Below are 24,631 nucleotides of genomic sequence, written 5' to 3'. Positions count from 1 at the left end.
CTCTGCTCCCCAGCAGCCTGCCCACTTTCCATTCTCCTGGACCTCCCTGGGGCTGTCAGCATGCTGACCTTCCGGCTTCCACCTGTCACCACCATTCACAGGCAATTAGAGGAACAGTGCAGTGATCCCCCCTAGGGTGCAGGATGAACAGTGAGCAGGAGGGGAGAGTGTTGCCCGAATCAGTGGGGCCACAGGGCAGGCCCACGGCAGGAGGGGCCCAGGGGCCCTGAACAAGCACCCAGTGTCCACATTGAGCAGGTTAGAGAGACTGAGGCCCCTGAAGCAGAGGGGCGTCCCAGACTGCTGACTTTCAGCAGCCCCTGTGTCCACAGTCACTGGGTCTCCTGAGGATTCTCCCCAACCAGAGCCCAGGGGAGGCTTCCCCTGAGTACTCAGACCTCAGCCTGCATTCCAGCACAGGAAGGCAATTGCTACTCCCATCTGGGGCTTTCAACTAATTCACCCGTTTCCGTATTCACCTTGCCTAGCGCAGAGCTGACCACAGAGCAGGGGTATCATGAATGTTTGCTGAATGAATGAATAGTGAGTAGGGGACTGAGAAGGAGGCCAGCCTCTCTCCCCACACACACCTCTGAAGGGTTCAGTTCTGTGTTTACGCCTCCTGGAGGCCACTGTCAGTGTCTGCCAGGCCCTGCAATCACCAGGGGTTTTTTGGTTGCCCCCGCTGGGATCTTACACCTCAGTGAGTCCCAGGACCTGGCCCACAGTGTTTTCTCCACAAATACTGGGCCAGTGAATCTGTGCATCCAACCAGCAGGTGACAGGCCTGTGTCGGGCAGTGCAGATGCCATCTCTGCTCTCTGGGAGCTGAGTGAGGAGGCCCACATGAACATATAGAACCCCACTCCCATGCTAAGGGAGGCCTGAGTTGCTGGTAGAGCTTATCAAGATGAGCCATAGACCTGCTAGGGGCTTGAGGGTTGCCTGGAGCTGGGCTTTGAGTGACTGCTGGAGGCTGTCTCAGCCTGTGCAGTCAGAGACTTCGGTCAGCTTTATGGTAAGAGGCACAGAGATACAGCAGAAAGCATGGAGACCCCTTACTACATGTGGGTGTCTGTTTCTTTAGTCCTCACAGCAACCCTGGAGGTTGCTGTTATAGCCATTCTCACTTTGCAGATGAGGAAACAGGCAGAGGGAGATACAGTTAATGAGCGGCACAGCCAGGATTTGAACCCAGGCAGGGTGGCACCAGGACCTTGTCTTACCTTCTATGCCATACTGCCTCTCAGAGTCTGGGGCATTGGCTTTGGTATAGGTAACTGGCCCAGACACATTAGGGGATGGCCAGGGCAGTCCCCTGTGGCTGGTGACTGACCCCCCTTTGTCACTCGTGTTCCAGGTCACTTTCTGGGGAACAACACCGTCATCGACATCCTGCGACAGGCAGGGCTGGAGGTGGACCACACACCCGCTGGGCAGGCCATACACAGGTGAGCCGCCGGGGCATCTGGGGGTGCCTTGGGCCTGACTGGCCCTGCCGTCCTGCCCAGGCCTTCAGGAGAGCTGTGAAGAAGCTTCTGGTGAGGTAGGGGCGGGGCTTTACCAGGCAGCAAGAATGGAAAGACTGGGCTGGCGGCAGGAGATTGGGAAGGAGCTGGTGAGCCATCTTGGCTGGAGGTGACAGCAGGGCCAGAGCATGGGTGGGAGTGGGAGCCACGTTAGAACTGGAGAGGTGCTTAGGATTTAGAGCTGGTGGTTGGGTCGGGGGTGGAGGGACTCAGTAGAACTCCTGGGTGCTGCCGGGAAGATTCTGTGGATTCCCTGGCCCTGAATCCAGATGGTACTAGGAGGACTGGGTCACAGCCCCACACTGTGGCAGCCCTGCTGCCCGACCCACACCTGGCCCTCACCTTCTCTGTTGCTGTCTCTGGCCATGCCCCTCACCCCTGACTTCCCTGCCAGGGCACACCCATTCTGCTCAATAGCCACTAGTGGCCATCTGCTATTCCTGCCAGGTCTTCCACCCCTTCCCCCACAGTCTGGGAACTACCTGAGGGAGGGACCAGCTCAGTCCATCTGTGGGTCCACAGCGCCCAGGCCAGGCACAGAAGGTGTCGTCGAGAGCCAGGCTCTAGGTCCCGGGCAGCCCTGGAGGTCAGTGACAGGATCCTCAGACTCCAGGGTTCCATGCAGCCTGTGCTCCAGCATAAAGAAGCCAGAGTTTGAAAGAAGCTTGGATCCTTATAGCCAATATTTATTAGCTGCTCACTCTGTACCAGGCTCTAAGACTTTTTAACTCATTTAATCTGCGTAACAACCCCATGAGGTCAGAGCTATGATTTTCCCCACCTAATCATTGAGGAACTTGAGGCCCAGAGAGGTGAAGTCACTTGCAGAAGGACACACAGCATCTGATGTAAGTGGCAGTCTGGCTCTAAGGCCTCCCTGAACTCCCAGCCACTCCCTGTACCAGCTCTGAGGGTGGACTGAGCTCTGGATAAAACCTCACATGGGGATTTCATCCCAGTCGCCCATCTCTTCTCATCTTCTGAGTCAAACTGACAAGGCTGCTCTTCCTGCCTGAACCATTTGAGCCCAGCATACATTAGTTCGTATTGGGGGCCAAGGGTAAGCATGCGTTTGAGGGGTGGGAATTCCAAGGTAGCCTCAGGGACAAAGCCTTCTTCAAGTTCCCCTCCTCTCCCCTCGCCCCATCCCTCACCCCAACAGCCCTGAGGACCTTCCCCTTGAAGCTCATTGTGTCTGTTCCGGCCAGGGCTGGGGAGGCAGGCAGGCCAGTGAGGCTAGCGAACCTGCTATTCATCTCAGAGCCCAGGCATTAGGGGAGGGGGTCTGCCACAGTTCCCCCATGGGCTCTGCTCCAAGGATTCTCAGCCTTAGCCCCCTGCCTGGGGGAGCGACGGAGCTGGCAGGGCGGAGGGGGCGGGGATGCTGAGGAGGCTCCAACAATACAAGCCATCATCGGCCACAGGTGCTTCCTGGATCTAGCTTTTTGTCTGACTGTTTTGAATTATCTCCCCAGCAGCTGCGGCATCTCCAGGCAGCCTGGACCCTGAGAATCTGGGGTTGCCATGGGGGTGGGGGAGGAGCGGCTGAGCCGAGTGTCTTCTTTCCTTCAAAGAGAGAGGCTCCTTGCCCATCACACTGCGTGAGAGTGGGCTGGGAAGAAGGACTTCTTGCTGTCTTGGGTACTGCCTAACCTTGCAAGCTGCCCACTCAGCCACAATTCCTGAAACCATTCCCCACCTTCTCCCGGGGTCACACGTCTCTAAAACAAGATCAGTTGTGGCCATGGGGAGGAAAGAATAAAAGGGAGAAAAGTAGAGGATGCCCTTGGGCTAAGCGGTCCACGTGCATGCCCCTATAAAAAATATGAATTCCACAATGTGACAAATGACACCTTAGTGCCTGTCTGACAGCCAGGTCTATTTGCTTGTGGGCCAACATCCAAGAGAGGCTTCTGTGCCAGGCACTGCGTTAAGACCTCGTCTCATCCATCCTCAGGACAACCCCATGAAGTAGGTAGTATTATTACTCTTGTGCTGTAGCTCATCGCTGCTTGAGACGATGGAGTAACTTGCCCTTGCCACACGGCCTGCACCTTGTGAGGCTGGGCTGTGGACCCACACCAGTCCACCCCCAGCTCAAACTCCGATACTGAACCCTGTCCTTGCTCCACTGAAAAGGTGCACAGGAACTGTGTACTGAACGTATGAAGGGAAGGTTGGATGAATAAACCACACAAACAATGCTAATAATATTCATTACCTGAATGTTTTGGCTGCTTACTGTTTGCCAGACACTGTTCTCGGTCTTTGTCTGTGTTTACCTTCATAAACCTGATGAAGTACCCTGGGAGGTACCGGCTGCAACACCCCCATTTCACAGAGTAGGAGACTGAGGCGCAGTGAGGTTAGTGAACTCACCTAAAGTCTCAGCCAGAGTTGTTGAATAAATGAGACCCTGACCAGCTCAGATATGCTCCAGAGACCTGCCCAGGGCTCGCTCCCTCACCTCTTCCTAGTCTGGGCTCAAATGTCACCTGCTGGTGACCAGACCACCTTCCCTGAGCAGCACTCTTCACCCCTACTCTCACACCTGTCTCTCATTTGCTCCTCGGCGGCTGGCGGCGGCTGGTGTCCCCTGTTTGACTCTGTCTTCTGCTTTGGAATGTAAGCTCCCAGAGGACAGAGCCATTGTCGGTTCCCATCATGCTGATAGCCACCTCCTAACAAAGCGCCTGGGACAGGGTTGGTGCTCAGTAAATATCTGTCGACTAAACAAATTAAAGCATGACTCAAAGCACTGGCTCTCAGTACCAGACAAGGTTTTTCCAGGTTGCTGTCCCCAGGCCCTGCGGGGGCACCCTGACACTTTCTCCTGCCATGACAACACTCCCACTGAATTGTGTTGTATTCCCTGCCACACATGGACGACATTCTCCAACACGTGTGCCCCATGTGCTGTTACCTCTTTCCAGCCCTGCCCCCCAGAGCCCAGCGCCCTCTCCTGAGGGGACCTCGACGAGCCCGGCCCCAGTGACCCCAGCTGCCGCCGTCCCAGCAGCACCCTCCGTGACCCCCACCGCCCCACCGGAGGATGAGGATCCAGCCCTGTCCCCACACCTCCTGCTCCCCGACAGCCTCAGCCAGCTGGAGGAGTTTGGCCGGCAGAGGAAGTGGCACAAGAGGCAGAGCACACACCAGCGGCCGCGGCAGTTCAATGACCTCTGGGTCCGCATCGAGGACAGGTGAGCCAGGGAGGGCAGGTCTGCCCAGGAGCTGTGCGTCTGCACGCCCGATAGTCTACCCTGAACCCCCCACAGCTGGGCACGCTGTCATCAGGCCAGCCATCATCAGGCCAGCCCTGCTCTAAGGAAGTGTGGCAGGTAGCTTTATACAGCACGTTCACATCTAATTTTTTAGTTTTATTCTCAATTGTACTTGTATTCAACAAGTACAATTCTTTGCATCTTAAAGGTGAGGGAATAGAAGCTTTCTTCAGGTGCAGTGCACAAATACACTTTGCACTTAGCTTTCTGGGGACACACCTGTACAGATAGGGCTCCATTTGTCCCATGGACTGGAGGGGACACTGGGAGAAAATGGAACAAGCTGCCTAAGCCAAAAGGCATGAGTTCCCCGTGCCTAGAAGGTGTGAGTAGCTGACACCATGGCAGGGAGGTTGCAAAGGGGACTGTGCTCTGAGAAAGAGATGGGGCAGGTGGTGATCAGTGGCCTTGAAGCTGTGGGCTCTGTCTCCAGAGCGGAAGGGGGAATTGTGATATACCTTGTTGAAAATGGGCAGATACGAGAAATCATCCTCATGCATGAAGACCCTTCTGTCCTCTTCCTAGATGTCCCTCCTACCACCTGTATCACCTGCCTCAGCTTGTCTGTCTCCAAAGTCCTGCTGTGACCAGGGCGCTGTCTTCCAAGCCCTGCCTGCAGTCTCAGTACAGAGTAGTTTCCCTAGATCCCACGTTTTGGCAAGAACCTCCATATGTAGTGAACAGTGGCGCCAGAGCACGGGGAGTGTCCCAGGGAGGGACTGTCAGTGATGGGGTAGAGTCCTACCCACTGCAGTGGCCCAGCCTAAATATGCCATGCCCAGCAGTCATAGAGTCTCCATCTCAGAATCTCTATCTGAGGAGGGCCTCCGAGTCTCCATCTGGACCCATAAGAACACCGTCTAGGATTTTCATCTGCAACCCTAGAGAGAATCACCTTGGCTACTTGATAAATAAACAGATTCTCAGGCCCCCCTGCAGCGCTCATGTATCAGAATGTGCAGGACAAGGGCCTGTGAATTTGTATGTTAAGATCCAGAGACTCTTCTGAGCAGCTTTGGGAAACCTGACTAAACTCTCCTTTATAGATGGTGAACCAAGGCCCGAGTTGGGGAGGGTTTGACCGGGGTCACTTAAAGGAACCAGCGGCCGCCTCTTGCACTTTGCACTGCACAAATCTCCTACAGCCAGGTCTCAGAGCCACTGACACAATATTGATATGCTGCAGCCCATTATCATAAATTGTGGGGTACACACTATCTTTAAAAGACTTCCAGCAAGTAAGAGTCAAGCCCATGGATCCTTTGGTCATTGGTTTCAGCGCACCTTGGGTTTCTGAGAAATGGACTTCTGCATAGCCTGGCTGTGTGTGTTAGTCTGTTCTCACGCTGCTAATAAAGACATACCCAAGACTGGGTAATTTATAAAGAAAAGAGGTTTAATTGACTCTCCACATGGCTGGGGAGGCCTCACAATCATGGTAGAAGGCAAGGAGGAGCAAAGCCACATCTTACCTGGCAGCCGCCAAAGAGAGAATGAGAACCAAGCCAAAGGGGTTTCCCCTTATAAAACCATCAGATCTCGAGAGACTTACTCACTACCACGAGAACAGTGTGCAGTAACCACCCCATGATTCAATTATCTCCCACCTGGTCTCTCCCACAACATGTGGGAATTATGGGAGTTACAACTCAAGATGAGACTTGGGTGGCCACACAGCCAAACCATATCACCCTGCCTGCCTAAGGCAGAGGCATTACTGTGGCTATATTGGCTATGACACATTTGGGTCATGTGCCCAGCATGAGCAGCCCCCTTCTAATCAGGAGTGAGGGCGTAGAGTTACTGAGAGCCACTTTCATCAGTGGCGGGGAGGGCTTGCAGGCTGCCAAGGAGGCTGGAGGCAAGTGAAGGAGCTGGCAGCCCATTAAGAGTTCCAATTAGGCTGGTCACTCAGAGCCCTGATCAACACACCAGGGTGATCAGGAGACCTGACCAGTGGTGGGACCAGCCCATGAGGTGACAGGAAGCTGGGCTGTCAGCTCCAGCAATGGACCTCCAGCCCCTAACCAAGTCTGAAAGGCAAATTTCAGCAAATGACTCCAAACGGCTTCCTTCTCACAACACACAGCTCTGAGACACAGGGCCTGATTTCAGGGGAAGAAAACAGCTTTTCTTTGGCAAGAAGGGAGCCCCGTCTCTATCCCCACAGGTAAATCATGGCTGGCTAACTTGCTTCCATCTGATTGGGTTGGAGAAGAAAGTTTCCACCACCGCCCAGCAGCCTGTTTGTGGAAACTTCTCGCTGCTTCTAAGGGAGCAGGCCCTGAGCTCCCTGAGAGGCCCAGGTGCAGGGCACAGCCTCCATTGCTCCCAGGGGACTCACCCCACCCTCCTGCAGTCCCCAGGTTTCCAAGTTTCTGAGAGGAGCAGATGAGAGCTCTCTGGGGGTGACCGGGGCCCATTGGTAGTTCTTTTAACAAAACCTTTTTTGGGGGAGCTTTCATTCCCATTTCTGATTTTCCTCCTCCTACAATCCCATTGGAGCTATCGCCTCCTTCCCATCATCTCCCAGCCTGTCTTGCACCTGTCATCCTGGCCCCAAGTCATGCCATCCATCATGGCTGCTCCTCAGCCTGGGGTCCTACAGTGCCCCTGCCATGCTGCTGCTCAGCCCAGATGTAGGGTCTTCACCTTTCTGCCTCAGCCATCACCCTGCTTCCTAGGGGTCTGCCGGCCCTGTCCTCACCAGGGTGCGTGCCACCCGAGGTGCCCTGTCCCCCTTCCACACCTTCGTCCTGCTCCTCTCTCTGCTTGGAGTGGGGTGCCAGTGCATATTGCCAAGCTCCCCTGCTGTGGCAGACACCTGCCTCCCTTCTGTCCCGTTTTCTGTCCGGAATTGTGGAAGGTAGGCCTATTTCACACCGGAGGAAACAGACTCAGCAGCTTAGATAACTTGCCTAAGGCCAGAGAGTCAAGCAGACCTGCCTGATGCTAAGGGTCGCTGTCATCACCCAGCAGCACGTGGTTGCCCTTTCCCCTTCCCCGGCCTAGCTGAGCCCTCCCTTCCTCCCTGCAGTACCTCTGGGTGCCCCTGTCCTGAAAAAACAGCACAGACTGCGAGTCCTCACTCACGCTTTTGGTGGCTGGTGGGCCCTGAGGATCAGATTGGGATTGGGCTGGGAGCGAATGTGAGGAGGAGGGAGTGAGCCAGGGATGCGCCTGCGAGTGTCTGTCCCAGATACCACCTGGAACAGGCTGGCGTCCCCCTTGTCCCTCATTACCCGAGATGTAAACACACTGGAGGAAGTTTAGAGCAGCAGTAGCCTATGGCAGGATGGTTTATGGGGACCCACGGAAAGGGCGGACAAAGTGTGTCTGCAGATGGCTGTGCAGTGGAAGAACGTTCTTGGGGAACCCCTGCCTCTGAGAGCCAGGCTTGGGGGAAGGGCCGGGCTGTAACCAGGGGGCTCTAAAACAGGGCAGAGGTCATTGCTGTGCAGTATGGGACCCGTAGCACTCCTTCAGTTTCTCCTTTTGTGCAGTTAGGGCCTTGAGGGTTCTTTGGAGGTCATGCCAGCTCTTATTCTCCAGGTCCACAGCTGACGTGGGATATGAGCTGCATAAATAGGGATCGGAGTGTCTGAGCTATCTAGGTCGGAAGTCCTCGGGCAAGGCATACTGGCCAGATGTAGGGAAGAGAGTGTCTTCCCAGTGCCAGACATGGCCCAAAGCAGGGCACAGAAGTGGGTGACAAGACCTATGCAGAGCCCTGGTGGGTTCCACCGTGCAGGGGAGGGGGTGCAGGACACACATGCCCCAGGGTCATTGCCCTCGGAGTCTTGGCTTCCCCTGAGGTTTGAGCAGATGGCTCCAGCCCTCAAAGAGGGGAAGAGACAGTGTCTCCCTCCCGTCACCAGATTCTCCAGCTCCAGTTCCCCATAACACAGATAGGCAGAGTCTCCAGGTGAGGCCAGGACCCCATCAGATTAGAGATAGGAGATGCTTCAATGAGAAATGGGACGCGGGATGATCCAATGAATAAAAAGAGATAAATTCAGTCAGAATGGGGTTCAAATCCACTTCCCCCTTTTACTTGCTTTGAGGCTTCAAGATTACGTGAGATGATGCTCGTAAGCTTTAAACTGGCATCGGACCACCAGTAACACTCAGTAACAGTCGAAGCTCATGTTAACACCTGTGACTTTCAGAGTCTCCGGTCTGAGATGACCCAGCCCCTGACCCTAGCAGGAAGGGCTGCAGCCTGAATCCTTAAATGAGCCATTGGGTGGGTGCTGTTTAACAGGAACATGTGGGGCACATACTGCATTTAGAGCTAGTGAGGGACAAGAACAGGAAGAGTCTCGGGTCATGGCTAGGGAGAGAGATGGCTCCCAGTGCAGTGACGCAGTCCAGAGACCCTGCCTCAGCTCTCCTGAGTGACCTTGGTGAGTCCTACTTCTTCACTGGGCCCAGCTTCCCATCTCAGGGACAGACAGGCCCTTCCAGCTATGGTCTGCTATGAAGCTATTAGAGAGCATGCCTGTCTGCCCTGTGCTCAAGATGGGATCAGTCAGTAATGGCGCGGTGAGGCTGCGTGAAGCATGAAGGCATTCGTAGCACAGAGGACCATGTGGACGCAAGTGTGGAGGCAGGAGGAGCCCTGGCTATCACAAAGCCCTAGATACCCAGAGCTACACACAAACCAGTTGCCTTGGATCGCCCATCCGACCTGCTTGGCCCAGAGAGGCTGGGCCTCAGACTGGCATCACGGTCGGGTCTCCTCTAAGTGATCACACTGAGGTCTCTATCCCCAGGCAGAGGGCCACCCACCACCCAGGCCCTCTGTATCTCCTTGAAGCTCCCTAGGAGGTCATTCAGGGCACAGCCTACCAGCCCCTTGTACTGGCAAGAAGGCTGGGGATACCCAGAACCTACCCTGGGATGGCTCTCAGAGACTCTCTAGTGCCAAGACACACCCCCGCTCCAGGGAGCCCCTTGGAGGGGCCTCACAGGCAGACAACTGACAGTGTCTCAGACACACACAGCCTTGCTTTCTGCCTTGAGCTTGTGATCTCTGCCTTGGGCTTCTACCTAAGATCTGACTCTGGCTTCTGCTGCTGGGAAACATTTTAAAGTTCACGGGTCTGTTCCTGTTCATCGTGTTGATGGGGAAACCAAGGTCTCGAGGACAGCGCTTGTCCAAAGTCAACAGCAAGCCAGGAACATACTACAGGCTAGAGCCGGGCTTCTGCCTTCTGCCCAGGCAGAGGGCCTCTTCCCCACTTTGGGGTCCCTGTGGACTGAGAACAGACCCGGCCTCTTGGTGCCAGCCATCTGCAGAACCTGGGAACACTTGCAGTGTTTGGTTTGGCTTTGAGGCCACTTTGCCATGAGACAGTTTCCCCCAGTGTGAGCATAGGAGGGGGTGGGGATCTGGACTGGGGAGCTGAGCTTTGTGAGCAGAGTCAGTCCCAGGAGGTGGGCTGGGGGCATTTGGAGGGGCTTGTCCTCCACCCCACATCAGTCCTACCCCATTTCTCTGGGACTCCTTCCAAGCAATAAAAAGCCTGTTCAGGCTCCAAGAGGGAGTTTTCATCTTTAGTTTTCAAAGTGTGAAAGAAAATGCCTTTGGGCACCTTGTGAGACAGAGTATTCATAACTCCTACTTGGTCTTGCTTTCTGACGGTGGGGGCCCAGCTCCGGGCACCTCCAGGGGCACACCAGCCTACTCTCCTGAAGGCAGCCTCCAAGCCAACAGCCGCTCAGGCTGAAATGATGGAGCAGCGGCTAGGAGGACATTTTTATGTGTTTTGTGTGAAGGTTTCTTTTTTTTATTTCTGTTTTTTGTTTTCATTAGAAGAGAAAGGGAGAAAAGGGGCTGAAGTGATGATTCCTGCCCGGCACAGGCACTGATCCCCTCCAGGGGCTCAGGCTACATGAGGCCTCAGTCTCCCCACCTGGCAAGCCTCCACCTGCGGGTTTGAGAGATCTCAGCCAGAAGCAGCCACGCTTCACTCATGGGCTTTCTGTCAGGGGCGTGCTCATCCATTCAGTCAGGGACGAGTCAGGCTGGGGAGACGCTGCCCCGTGCACATCCTGTCTCTTGCAAGAAATCTGAAGTCCTTCAAGCTCAGTTTCCACACCTTAGAAAGGGGAATAATCGTAATATAACACATGAATAGCACCAAGCAGTACCTGCCAGTATACTGTAAGTGCTCTGTAAGTGGAAGGTGTTATTATCAGCAGAGACACAGACACAAAAATATTAATAACGATGCTGAATGTAGCCAGCCTTATTATGCAAGCTGCAGGGGGCCTGAAGGCCAGAGCGTCACCCGAAGAGAGGGAGAGAGGGACGGGGCCCTCTCTTTAATGATGTACAGCAAGCCAGGACAGGGTGCCCAGAGGCCATTTGGATGCCTGCTCCCGAGCCGAGAGCCCATATGGATCAGGGGCATGCTTGGTGGCCCCGGGCTCCCTCCCCTGCCCACCCGGCCTGGCTGAGGCTGAGCCAGGGCTGTGTGAGAGGTGTCTGGCCAGGACAGTGGCCTGGATCGAGCTCTGGTGGTGATGACTGCAGGCTCTCACCACTGTGATTACGGCCAGCTGTTAGGACCTCACCACCCAGCCCCAGGAAATGCAACCCTGGTGACCCAGGGCAGCCTGTCGGGGAGGGGCAAGCAGTGGGAAGCGTGGCAGGGAGGCACTCATGCTGCAGACCCCACGTAGACTGCCCTGCTCTGTTTCTACAGCCTACCCTCTAGGCTGGCCAGCCCAAGGGAGTGACAAGCTTCCTGCCCACCCGTCTGCTAGTGAGCACTTACTGTGTGCCCAGTTCAGATCCTGGCCCTTTTTTGTGTCCTGGAGGAAAGTCACTTAACCCCTCCGTGCCTCGGTTTCTTTCTAAGTACAATGTGGACAACAGTCATCCCTGCCTCCCAGTGTCATCAAGAGGCCTAAAGGTTAAGGAGTGGCCAGAGTGCTTCACACAGAGCCGGTGCAGGGGCAGGGCTCTATACGTACTTTTCTCACCGGCCAGGAGTGCCCTCCCCCATGCTCACACTAAATTCACCCTGCCTTCCTGGCTGTGGCCTCCCCTCTTCCGGGAGGCCCTCCAGGCCTTCCCTTCATGTACCCGCTGCCCCAGTGCGTCCCTCTGTGTGACAGAGCTTGTGGGCTGCTCTGTCTGCATCTGCATCTCCATCTGCCTCCTGCCTGCCCAGGGTTCCCGAGGGTCGGCGTGGCCCTTGCTTCTGGGCCCAGCCTGTTTCTCAATCCCAGGCCTGTCCCTCATCCACAGGTGTCCTGTCAGACTCCTGACCTGTGGCCTCTCTACTAGGCCTCTGTAGCTGTCCAATCCCTCCTCAGTGCCTGTGGTAGCCTCTGTCTGTCTCTGCCCATCCATTTCCTATGTGTCTCTTTCTGGGACCTGAGCCGGTAGCCCGGCCCTGAGTGCCCCCAGCACCACTCTCTCCCTCCAGCTTCCCAAGGCCACCACGTGCTGGGCTCAGGTCAGCCTGCCAGGAGGCTTCTGCACTGATTTTCCTTCTGTCTCTCTCTGTCTGTCACATAGGCTTTCTTGAGCCAAGAATGTCACCTATTGTCTCCGAAACTGGATTCTGTTTTTGTAAATTCATGAAGGACTGCACCTTTCACTAAACACATCCTGCAGCTGTGCAAAGTAAGGCAGACCTGGGGCTCTGCCCCCTGGCGTACTGCTCCCGCTTTCCTCTGGGACCTGGCCACCAGGTGGCCTCCCCAGCCACCATGTAGCCTCTCTAAGCCTCAGTTTTCTCATTCATGGAAAGGGAGCAACAAGACCCATTTTGAAGGCTCGTTGTGAGGACCAGAAATGTTGCTTGTAAAGTGCTGAGCTTATCATGGATGCTCAACAAGCAGTGGTTAGGACGATGAGGGCAGGGATCGTGGTGCTGCTGCTTGTCTTGTTTTCTGCGTGTCTTGGTGGTCTGCACGGGGAGAGCAGCCAACAGGCAGGGCACCTGTGTACCTCGATGCCTGACGACCCCTTGGGACCCCAGATGTATCTTCCCAAAACACTATTCACTATTCTTTCTGCCTGGGATCCACTTTCTCCAGTGGTGACATCATCTGAGGCCTGTGGCTCCCAGGGCCTGGTCCATCCCCCAGCCCCTGGCACAAGGGTCAGTGTGGACTCTGAACCTCAGCCAGGCTGGCTGTGTGGCTCTGGACTGCCTGATTTGCCTGCTTGAGATCCTTGTTCCCTTCTCCATTGTATGAGGCAAAATAGACCTGAAAAAGTCAGATCTGAGCCCCAAGGCTTCCGCCCAGGACGAGGCTGCCGACGGTCATTCTGCCATGTGCTTCCTCCTTTCCAGCACCACCGCCTCGCTGCCCCCGCTGCCCCTGCAGCCCACCCACAGCTCTGGGACCGCCAAACCCCCCTTCCAGCTCTCAGACCAGCTACAACAGCAGGACCCTCCAGGGCCCGCCAGCAGCTCGGCACCCACCCTGGGCCTCCTCCCTGCCGTCGCCACCACCATCGCTGCCCACTTCCTGCTGCTCGGCCTTGGACCCTCCTGACCTCAGCCACCCAAGTGGAGAAGCCAGAGAAAGGACACAGGGGTCTGCGGCCACACCCCACCGCTCCTGCCACCACCTCCGGTGTGCCCAACACCTCGAGGGCAGTCCAGATGGGATCAGCTAGACACTAGAGCTTTACTGTACCCAAGTTACATCTTCTTTTTTGAGGAAGGATCTTAATTTCCCATAGTGCTATGGGGCTCTTTTGTAAAATACGTGTCCATATTAAAAAAGAAAAATGTATTTATTCTACCGATAAAACTATTTTCATGTGGCCTATGTTATAACCCCCTAGCCCTGGTGCCAGCCCGGGAGGGGATCCCAGGACATCTGTGATCTCCTGTGGACTGTGGCTCTGAACTGGCTTTCCCCTGGATCACCAAAGCCTCCTGGGTCTGGGCTTGGCTTCTCCCACTGTGGGGCCCCCAGCGGGAGGGGCAGGTAGACAGGCTTAGCTTTTGTGAAGCTGGATTTGGGAGCCAGAGGTGTGAACGCTGACCATCCTCCCTCCCCTGAGTGCACCCACGGCCTGGGAAGTTCATTTAGGAAAGAGAATGCTGCTATTTTGAACCCGCTGAGTGTCTGTGAACTGGCCCTCCAGAGCTCTCGGTAAGTGTTTTCGGCCAAAGCGCTGGTGCCGGGTGGAGTGCGGGATGCTGGTGCTGAGGAAAGCAGTCCCCACCCCACGGAACAGACGAATACACTGAGATCCAAAGAGAGCCAGGTGGGTAGCCCAAGGTCACACGGCAAGTGGGAGAGCGAGGACATGAATCCAGACCTCTCTGTTCTGGTGTCATGAATCCAGCGTGGGTTGAAGGAGAGACTGTTGAAGTCCTGGCTAAAATGGAGTGAGCTGGACTGAGGGACTGGAGTGGGCACAGGAGGGCGGTTTTAGAGACAGGGGCTTGGGCATCACATCATGATCATAGAAATGAGAGCTGCCATTTGTCCAAAGCCTGAAGTGTGCCAAGCACTTTGCACACTTGCTTCCCTGACCTTCACGCTAGTTCTATGAGATACGACTACCCCATTTCACAGATGAGGAAACTGAGTCCCCCAAAGAGGTGAAGGGACTGGCTGAAGATCCCCAGCCAGCATGTGGCCCCAGATCAGTGTGATGCAACATGATTCCTGCCTCCTGCTCCATGTTCTGCCACGTTCTCTCTGCCAGGGAAGCTCCAAGGGAGGCAGATCTCGCCCAAATTGAGGCCAGCACAAGCTTTCACTGTAGCAAGAGACCTTTTGGCCAGCTGCTTATGTTGGTCCCTCTGGTCAAAGGGCTCTGGCAACAGCATGTGCCACGTATTGCATGTCCTGACTTGCCAGATCTCAGAGCCCATGAGAAGCTTTCCTGCCAAATCAAAGGCTGGGAGGGGGGCACAGCTGTAGGGCACCTGGGGAGGCACAGCAGCCAAGTGGGGAGGCAGGCGACAGGGGCTCTGAGAGACTCACCTAGCCCCTCTGCTCCTCAAGGTGAGGGGCTTGAGGAGACAGAGGACACAGGTGGGCTGACTCTCAGGCCTGAAACCCCGTGGGGCTGGTGCCTCAGTAACAGAGTCCTGGAACCTGAGAGCAGAAAGGACCCTTCACTTGATGGAAAATAGTAACAGCAGGAGGAATAATAAGGCCCACAGAGGGGAGACACTTCTCCAAGACTGCACAGCCAGGTGGGCCTGCTGACTCCCAGCCCAGTGTGCCCAGCTTTACTGCTTCCTGGGTTTCCCTGGCAGGCTTGATGGCAACTGATTGGCCCCAGTAGTGCCATGCTTTCCAGCTTGGCAACTGTCTGCCTTCTGAGATGGCACAATTCTGGGCAGCTCATGAGATGGTCAGGAGTCCCACGGGCATCTTGGCAGGCCATTGAATTCTTTATGGCTCAGCCCTGATGGACGTGTTTAAGCTTGAGACCCGGCAGAAGATTGGAGCTCTGCCTCAGAGTGCTCAGCCAGCCCTGTGGGCACCATGCTCTAAACTGAACTTGACCTCAGTCCAGAGTGGAGTTGGTTTATCCTTGGCAAAAATGCGACTTCCTATCTCTGAGCAGGAAGGGGCTTAGTGACTTATAAAGCAGACTCAGAAGTTGGACATCAAACAGATCATGCAGAGCACTATTTGGATGAGATAAGTGTAAAGGAATTAGAAACACACAGGCCAGATTCCTCTCTGTTTGGGGCAGAGTATGGCATGAGATGTATTGAGATGGAGCTTGAGGTTAATTAAAGATGAAGAAGCATGTGGGTAAACAGCCCAGGCACCTGACCATGTGCCCAGATCTGTGCCAGGCACAGGGCCAAGAAGGTAAATTAATGTAGCATGTAATTATTGAGCACACGCAATGCCAGGCTGAATCTGGCATTGGAGCTGAATCTCGCCATCCTTTTTGGCCCAGAGGAACTCATTATCAAGATGGGACAAGCAGCCCAGTACTAGGTTATGTTGTCCTGGCCCTTGACTTCAGGAAGACTCAGCCCGTCTTTTCCCAGATCCCTCCTCTGGGCAGATTAGGGGATCCTATACTCTCCCTTACCTTAATTCAAGCGTTTAAAGAAAGACACCTGGACTAACTGATGGGGCAGACATGTACCTGCAGGAGGGCAAAAGCCAATGCGGTCAGACATGTGGTACCAAAGTTCACTGATCCCTGAGGACCACCAGCTGGCCAAGGTTCTGAAAGGAACTCAGCTTGCTGACTTATGACACAAAAGACTGGAGGCACATATGCAGGAATCTGCATGGCCGGGGCGCCTGACTTCTCTCATCCTGGGCCAGAGAACCACCATCCATAAGCAGCCACCCACACCTCTGGCACGATCTATACACCACTTATTGACATTTCTTCCAGAAATGTTCTTTGCGCCTAGCCTCATAAAATGCTCCTGTTCCTCTGAGAACCTTGTGTGCACTTCTTAGACTTTTATGTTTGGCCGTGAGACAGGCAGGAAAGATGAAAGCCTGAGATGCAGCAGGTGAATGGTCTCTGCTAAAGATGGGCCACCAGATAGTGTGGCCTGGTCCCTCTCTCACAAAAGCTGACCATGTCATCGAAGGGCTCTCTGGGGCATGTCAGAATGGCCGTGTCCCCAGGTCTTCCTCCAGTGGTGGGTCTGATGCACCAACAGCCAGATGAAGGCAGGGAGAGCCCCGTCATCCACAGTGGAGGGAGAAGAATCAGGCTGCCAAGGAGCTGCAAAGGGCCGCTGAGGACCCCTCTGGCCTTGAGAGTCAGAGACCCAGGATCTAGGAGGCATGGAACCTTGTGCTGACTATGAGCAAATGTGTCCTTGCATTGAAAGACCCTAAGCACATTTCCTTTATGTTAAATACTGTGCCATCACAACTTCCTGGCATCAGCTAGACCTGGGCAAGCCTAGGGACTCAGGCTCCTTGTCCCACTTGCCTAATCTCCAGCCCAGTGCCATTGTCACAGTGGATCCCAAAGAGGAGGCAGGGTCCTTCTACCAAAAGGAAAGTCTATTGAAAATGCCGTGAAGGACAAGAGAAGTTCTCCCAGGGAATTGCAGCTGTAATGGCCTCCTGTGTGACCGACAACAGGACCGGGGCTACTGGTGGTTTTTCAGTGACTATGAGATAAGAACCAAAATCCTCAGCCTGACATTCTAGACGCTTCATGACCCAACCCTGCTGACCTTGCCAGCCACGTCTCTCATGTCTCTCACCCTGTGCCTGGCCAGCCCAAGGTGCAGTCAGCTCTAGAATCAACAGGCTGTTTCACACATCCTGCTCCCTACCCCTGAAAACTCCCTTATCTCCCATGTACCTACTCATCTATTGAGGATCAACACAGATAGCACCGCCTCCAGGAAGCCCCCTCTGATTCCTCTGTGCTCTCTTAGCATCTATCACAATACCCACTGCCCAGTGTTGTGACTGTCTAATCGTGTATCTGCTCCTCTCTTGGACTGTGAGCAGCTTAATGTCAGGGGTCAGGTGAATTTGTTTTTGTATCCTCATCTGACACAAAAGTAGTGCTCAACATATGTGTAGAGAGAGAGGAGGGAAAGGAAGCAGAAAGAAGGAGAGGAAGAAAGGAACGAAGGCAGGAAAGAAGGAGAAAGGCAGACCTTAGCTCCACCAGTGGAATAATTTCCACTGAGCCAAAGCTGTCCAGGAATGGCCCAGAGACCCCAGGGTGGAGAGTTTCCATCAGGAGAGGTGTTTGACCAGGGGCAGTGTGCCCACTGGCTCAAGACATGGTAGGAGAGTTGGCGTCTTGGCGAGGGCCTGGTGTAGATGACATCAAGGGTCCTCCCTGGCTCTGCAGTGCTCAGGTTCTGTGAACATTGTTATTTTTCCAGAAATTCATCTGAGCAGCCAAAAAAAAAATCACCCTGCTGGCTGTCTAAACCAGTAAGGTTCAGGAACCAGTCCAGTCTCCCCCCTCCACCCACAACCACCAGCCCTCACACCACCCCCTTCAACAACCCAGCTGGGCTTGCGTGCTGCCCTGGGGCAGGGGAACTTCCAAAAGGTAGGGGAGGGCTGGACTGGAACCCAGGCCCACGGCCCAACCCAGAGCTCCTTGCTGCTCTTCCCCACTCCCTGATGCTAGGGGAGGAAAGAAAGAATTCACAATTACTGATGGACCCCCTACCTGGCCCTTTCCAGGGAGCATCAGCTCTCTTCAGCCCTTCTCCAGGCAGGAGCTGGGTTCTTCGTTTCTGGAGATAACCTGGATTACCCCTTCACATTGCTGGGTAACCTTGGGCAAGTTCCTGTCCCTCTCTGAGCCTTCACTTCCTCATCTGTCAAATGAAGACCTTGTTTCCTGCCTGGGCGGTTCTGGGGCTGGAGGGCAGGGTGACATGGACAATCTTGGGCCTCTATGGAGGTGAGGTGCTTGGCTTTCTTCCCAGGACCCACAGGCTGCCGTGGGATTGGAAGCATGTGGAGGCAGGAAAGGTGATAGAGTGGCATGCCTTGAAGGCCACCTTCATCCCAGTCCTGCTGTGGGGAAAGTGGGCTTTGAACGGGATCCAAGTCTAAGATGTTTCCGGTGAGCTGCCAGGGACAAAGGGCTCTCAGACATCTTGGGTCCCCAGTGGCTGGGGTGGGCAGGGGCTGATTCAGCCAAAGGAAGCTCTAGCGCAGAACAGAGGAAGCCCCGTTCCTAAGCCCCACCGAGCTCACAGACAGTCCCCAACTTGATTCACTGTGTGGCACAGGCTTCGGATTGATGTATTTGAAAAGTATTTGTGATGTTCTCTCATCACATCTGCCCCTCACTCTGTGAATTATCATGAAGGGTTCTTTAAGAGTATAATAGAAGACAAAGAAAGATGCTATTAATGTTATTTTGCCAAAAATATTTTTGTAGCATAATATATTAATAAAAGATATTATGAATTCAATGGCTTAGTGTTTCTGTGTGACAACTCTTCTCTTCCTGCCAAGGAATGTTCAGGAAAATTGCCTTTGCTATGAGGGCTGAGGCCTGCAGTGGAGCAGAGGAGTTGCAGTGGGCCGTGTTTTCATGCACAGAATCGGGCAGGTTCTGGGAGGGCGGTTTGAGCAGGAGCCCGATGGCTGGAGAGGCCTCATATGCCAAGTGAGGTCCAGATACCCTCACCCCAGCCAGACTGAGCTGCCCAACAATGTGGAGAAGGAGCTGCTCAGTGACTTTAAACACAGCTCACACCTGGGGCCCAGGCTTGGGGCCTCCCTTTCTCTGCCTTTCTCACTCACCAAGACCTGCTGATTCTTCCTGATCACCTCTTCCCCATTCCGTTGCTCCGCCCTGGCTCAGACCTTTACCTGACCCCTGCGACCTGCAGCCAGGCCCTCCTCCAGTCCACGCTCCCCTCGGCAGCCAGAGAGCGCTGCCAACCAACGAAAGTGACCACGTATCTCCCCTGCTTTGAAAATCCTTCAGTGTCTCCTGAATATTGACAAAGGTCACACAAGGCCCTCCTGAGATCTGGTCCCTAACCATGCCTCCTACAAGAAAGCCATCTCTCGCCAATTCCCCCCCACAGCACTTCACACTCCAGAGTCACTGGCAGCCTCAGCATTTTCCAGCTCCATCCCCTGCTTCACCACCTGCTGCCTCTGCACTTGCTGTTCCCACAGCACTGCCAGGCTTTCCTCTTCACACCTTGCCCGTCACTCTGTTGAACTCCTACACATCCTGCACAACCCAGCTCCAATGGTATCTGATGCAAATGCCTTCCCCAACTCCCCAAGCCATGCCTCCCCTCTGTTCCCACAGCTCGCTGTTCCTCACAGCACCTAAGATGATCTGCAGTGCCCACTCTGCCCTTGGCTTCCTGGTGCCAGGACCATGAGTTGCCTCACTGTGAAGCCAGCCTCAGCACAGTGGTTTATGTAGGCCATACAGACACTGTATATAGTGGGGACTTGTGGAAGAGTGATGGAGTAAATGGAGAGGAAAGAAAGAAGGGAAGACTCCAGATAAAACCTGTCATACCTGTATTATCACAGCACATCATGCCGTCCAGGGCCAGCTGACTGAGATCCACACGAGGTATTCCTGCAGCAAGTTTCGCCGGGGAGAAACTTAGTCACTGAAATTGGGGGGAAGGAGGAATGGGTCACTGAGAAGGTTAGAGAGGAAGAGGTCTTTATTCAAAAGCCCCCGAAGCCTCTACCAGAGGTGATTTATTGCCCATGGTTACTAAGTTCTCCTGGTTCCTACTAAGAAGAATACGGACTCCACACAGCGGCCCAGCCTGCACACAGAGGACAACAGTGCCAGCAGAAGCTCACATTTGTTGAGCATTTATGATGCATCAGACAATGTTCCAGGCATTTTAAATACTAAATCGTGTCACTCACGCGGCTGCTCTTCCTTACCTCCCTCTACAGATGAAGTTACTGAGACACGGGGAGGTTAAGTAGCTGACGCAGCTTATAAATGCTGGAGCCAGGTCGCAATCCCAAGTAGTGCAGCTCCAAGCCTATACTCCTCACTTTCATCCGGCAATTCCATGACGTCAGGTGTGAGCTGCGGCCCGTGAGGGGGGCAAGGAAGGCATCCAGCATCCCCATTTCACAGGCGGGAGTCAAAGTCAAGGCGCGACTGGGGCCCAACGCCATGAGCCTCTTCCATGTCCAGAAGCCTGCCAGACCTCTGTCCCACCCACCTGACTCTGGGCAGAGATCCAGAGAAGCCCCACCCTGCTCCCCACCACCTCCATGATGCCCTTTAGGGGTTGACGTTAATGGTGTGAGGATTCCTGCTGTGGCCGTGACCCCGGTGCCCTCTGCCCCCCATACACAGGAAGGAGGCTGCTGTCATCCACCCATCCGGAAGTTCAGGGACTGAATGAGGTCTCGTCCTTCCTCAGGGACTGTAGTCTTCAGTTCACTTACTCCCTGGAGAGGCTGTGGCCCAGAAATAGCTTGTCAGACATGATGGAATGGGTGGCTGAGGGAGGGGCAAGGGGTCCCTCAGAGCTCCTGACACACTGCTCTCCTCATGGCGGCAGGCCCTCACTCCCTCCCCATCTTCCAATGTTCCCTGAGGCCTTTCTGTCCCACCTCTGCACATCTAGGGTTCAACAGCCTAGCCCTTCAGAGGAACCATCGGACAACGTCCTGCAGCAGCTGGACTCTAGAGAGGAGGACCACAGGTGCTGGGTTCAGTCCCAGCTCAGCCTGGCCTGCTGTGTGACCTTGGGCCAGCTCTGACCCCCTCGGACCTCCGTCTCCTTATTTGCATAAAAGAAGCAAAGCGTGGAGCACACTGTGTTCACTAAAATTCCTTTCAGAAAGAGCAGCATCTCTCTTCAAAAGACTGCTTCTATCCGGGCTTGAGGGAGGAAGGAAAACCACTGTCTCCCACCTCAAAATAGGTAAAGAGAAGATATTCTTTATGACCGGGGTAGGAATTTTATCATTTTGCTCCTGAAAAGGAGAGCGAGAGGTGGAAGTTTTCGAGAGAGAAGGACGAGAAGTCAGGAGCGAGGAAAATGGAGAGAAACTGAAGGAGGGGCAATGTCTCCCTGATGGGGAGAATACCTGCCAATGGCAGTCATCTTCACAGCAGCCATGGGAACCCTAGCCCGTGTTCTCTGCTGGTCTCCACTGGTCCTCAAGGCCTGTGAAGATGTGTGACAAAGCGGGGTGGTGCCATGGAAGGGACTGACTGCAACCAAGCAGACATGGGGTAAAGCAGAGGCAGAAGCTGGAGGCTGAGACCACACGTGTGTGAGCCCCAGGGAGCCCATGCGCTCCGGGAGGGCTTGGAACCTCAGCCACAGACTAGGGTGTCCTAGAGTGTCTTAACCAGGTACTTTGCAGTAGCAATGCTGGACTACGGGTAGATAGGAATAATAAGCTTAGACCTGCCAGCCTTGGGCTTTCATGAGCTAAGGGACTTGGGAACTGCAGAGCTCTCTGAGGCAGGCAGGAAAGCCCCCACCTCACAACTACCTTCTAGGGCTGCTGCAGCAGAGGGAGCACCCTGGCCTCGCCGGCCGGGCAGAATGAAGGCCCAGGTGGGCTGGATTGGGAGGAGAGGAGGTAGGGGCTCCAGATGCTGCTCATAGCAGCCAGCCAGCCAGGCGAGCTGGGCCAGCCACTGTTATAGTATCGTAAAATGAGGTTATTGCCGGGCGCGGTGGCTCACATCTGCAATCCCAGCACTTTGGGAGGCCGAGGCGGGCAGATCACGGGGTCAAGAGATTGAGACCATCCTGGCCAACACGGTAAAACCCCGTCTCTACTAAAAATACAAACATTTGCTGGGCGTAATGGAACGCCCCTGTGGGCGCTACGCGGGAGGCTGAGGCAGGAGACTGGCTTGAACCCGGAAGGCGGAAGGCGGAAGTTGCAGTGAGCCGAGATTGTGTAACTGCACTCCAGCCTGGCAGCCGAGCGAAACTCTGTCTAAAAAAAAAAAAAAGAAGGAAAGAAAGAAAGAAAGAAAGAAATTATTTTCAGAAAATATTCATAAAATCCTGTTTCATATCAGTTGGTTCTGGGCTTGCAAAACAGTTCCTGTGTTGTTTTTTTTCTTAGTTTTCATTTCTTCCTCCCTGACCAGCCACAAAAAAGAGTGGTAAAATTTCCAACCTGAAAACACAAGTTCCCAGGCAAGGAAGGGCTGCGGACTTGCAGGCTCCCCAGACATCCCTTCCCTGTGTTCCTTCACCTCGGCTGCCCTGAGAGCCAGGAAGAGGACAAGGGGGCTTAGCAGGATGGTAACCAAGGGTGGGGGTGAGGAATGAAGGAGAAGATAAGCAAAAAAGAAAAAAAAACACAGAAAGATGGATGGAGAGAGGGCAAAGACACAGAGTAGGAGGGAGCAACAGAGAACCGAAGACAGAGGAGATAGAGGCAGACGGCACTGAAGAGAGAAGGGGACAGAAAGAAAGGGAGTCCTTGGAAGAGGCCTGGGCAGGGAGGCAGGAAAACACAGATGAGCACTGGTGGAAGCACAGAGAGACAGGACTGGCTGGAGTCAGAACACAGCAGGATCTCGGCAAGAGGGAGGAGGCCTGGTTCAGATCCAGAGCACGGGCTGGAGCCTGGCTTCAGGGGCCAAGACAGATGGGCCACTGGAGACAGCTCCTGGGGCAAGCAGCCTTCCTCCTCCCAGGAAGACCTGAAAACACAAATGGCTTCCAGGGCTGGCCAGTCTCCCCAAATTCAGCCTCTCACCCTTCATCCCTGCCCCAAAGGTTGTCCAGGCCCAGTCAGGGTCCTGGGCTTACTGTCAGGGGGAGCTGGGGTCTTGGACCTTGCTTTGCCCCAGGTAGTCCCTCCCTTCTCTCAGCCTTGTTTTTATCATCTCTGTAGTGGGTATAATAAAAAAACTTCTACTCTTGATCCAAGATGGCCAAACAGGAACAGCTCTGGAGTGCAGTTCCCAGTGAGAACGCAGAGGGTGAGTGATCACCACATTTCCAAAAGAGTTTTTACCGCCCACAGATGAGGAGATTCTAGGGCGGAAAAGCGCCAGATTTTCCAGCATGGCTGTTTCAGCTGGCACAGCGGGTCTCCACACAAAAACTCACACAAAACTCATGTTTCAACTGGTGCCTGGAATGCCTGGGAGACAGACTCATCCATTCAACTGAAAAAAAGGGGGCTGAAATAGGGAGCCAGGTGATCTGGTTCAGCAGGTCCCACTGCAACAAAGACCAGCAATCTCAAATGCTCTGGATTGAGAGTTTCACAGCAAGCACAGCTGGACCCAAGACGGTCCAGCTCTGTTGGGGGATGGGCATCTGCCATTACCAATGCAGTCCACCACTACTAAGGCAGTCCCATTACCGAGGCAGTCCACCATTACCGAGGTAGTTCTAACTATACCTCTATAAACAAAACCACAAGGAAGTTCACACAGCAGCTGGGCAGAGCCCATGGCAGCTCAGCAACCCCTCTTCTGGCAGACTATGACTAGTCTACCTCCTTGCTGGGCAGGGCATCTCTGAAAAAAAGCAGCAGCATGTCAGGAACTTATAAATAAAGCCCCACCTTCCCAGGACAGAGCATCTAAGGAAAAAAGGCGATTATGAGTTCCACTGCAGCGAACTTAAATGTACCTGCCCAGCAGCTCTGAATGGAGCAATGGAGCTCACAGCTCAGCACTTGAGCTCCTATAAGGGACAGACTGTCTCCCCAAGCAGCACCTGGACCCCCGTATATCCAAAGAGACACCTCATAAAGGAGAGCTCAGGCTGACATCTGGCAGGTATCCTTCTGCGACAAAGATAACACAAGAAGAAACTGGCAGCAACCCTTACTGTTCTGCAGCTGCTGCAGGTGATCCCCAGGCAAGCAGTGTCTGGAGCGGACCTCCAGCAGTCCTACAGCAGAGGGGCCTGTTAGAAGGAAAACTAAAAAACAGAAAGAAATAACATCATCAACAAAAGGACATCCACTCAGAGACCCCATCCGAAAGTCACCAACTACAAAGACCACAGGTAGATAAATCCACAAAGATGGGAAGAAATCAGTACAAAAGGATGAAAACACCCAAAACCAGAATGCCTCTCCTTCTCCAAGGAATCACAGCTCCTCACTAGCAAGGGAACAAAGCTGGATAGAGAATGAGTCTGATGAATTGACATAAACAGGCTTCAGAAAGCGGGAAATAACAAACTTCTCTGAGCTAAAAGAACATGTGCTAATCCAATGCAAAGAAACCAAGAACCTTGAAAAAAGGTTAGATGAGATGCTAACTAGAATAAACAGCTTAGAGAAGAATATAAATGAATTGATGGAGCTGAAAAACACCACACGAGAACTTCACAAAGCATACACAAGTTTCAATAGCTGAATTGACCAAGCAGAAGAAAGGATACCAGA

The 24,631-nt window shown here is 54.1% G+C and overlaps 1 protein-coding gene across 1 annotated transcript in view; it reads left to right on the top strand.

Moving 5' to 3' along the window:
- TRABD2B (TraB domain containing 2B) overlaps window positions 1-18,705 on the top strand; it is a 231,042-nt gene extending 212,337 nt beyond the window's left edge. The window contains exons 5-7 of the mRNA XM_017510091.2: window positions 1,361-1,451; window positions 4,463-4,732; window positions 13,132-18,705. Of these exons, the coding sequence (XP_017365580.1) occupies window positions 1,361-1,451; window positions 4,463-4,732; window positions 13,132-13,336 (566 nt within the window). The 3' untranslated portion in view covers window positions 13,337-18,705. The remainder of the gene's footprint in view (window positions 1-1,360; window positions 1,452-4,462; window positions 4,733-13,131) is intronic.
- The last annotated feature ends 5,926 nt before the right edge of the window (window positions 18,706-24,631 follow it).

Source organism: Cebus imitator, unplaced genomic scaffold (assembly GCF_001604975.1).
Source record: "Cebus imitator isolate Cc_AM_T3 unplaced genomic scaffold, Cebus_imitator-1.0 Scaffold430, whole genome shotgun sequence".
Taxonomy (NCBI): Eukaryota; Metazoa; Chordata; class Mammalia; order Primates; family Cebidae; genus Cebus; species Cebus imitator.
Note: the sequence above shows the minus strand (reverse complement) of the source record. Positions and strands in the feature narration are given on the sequence as shown.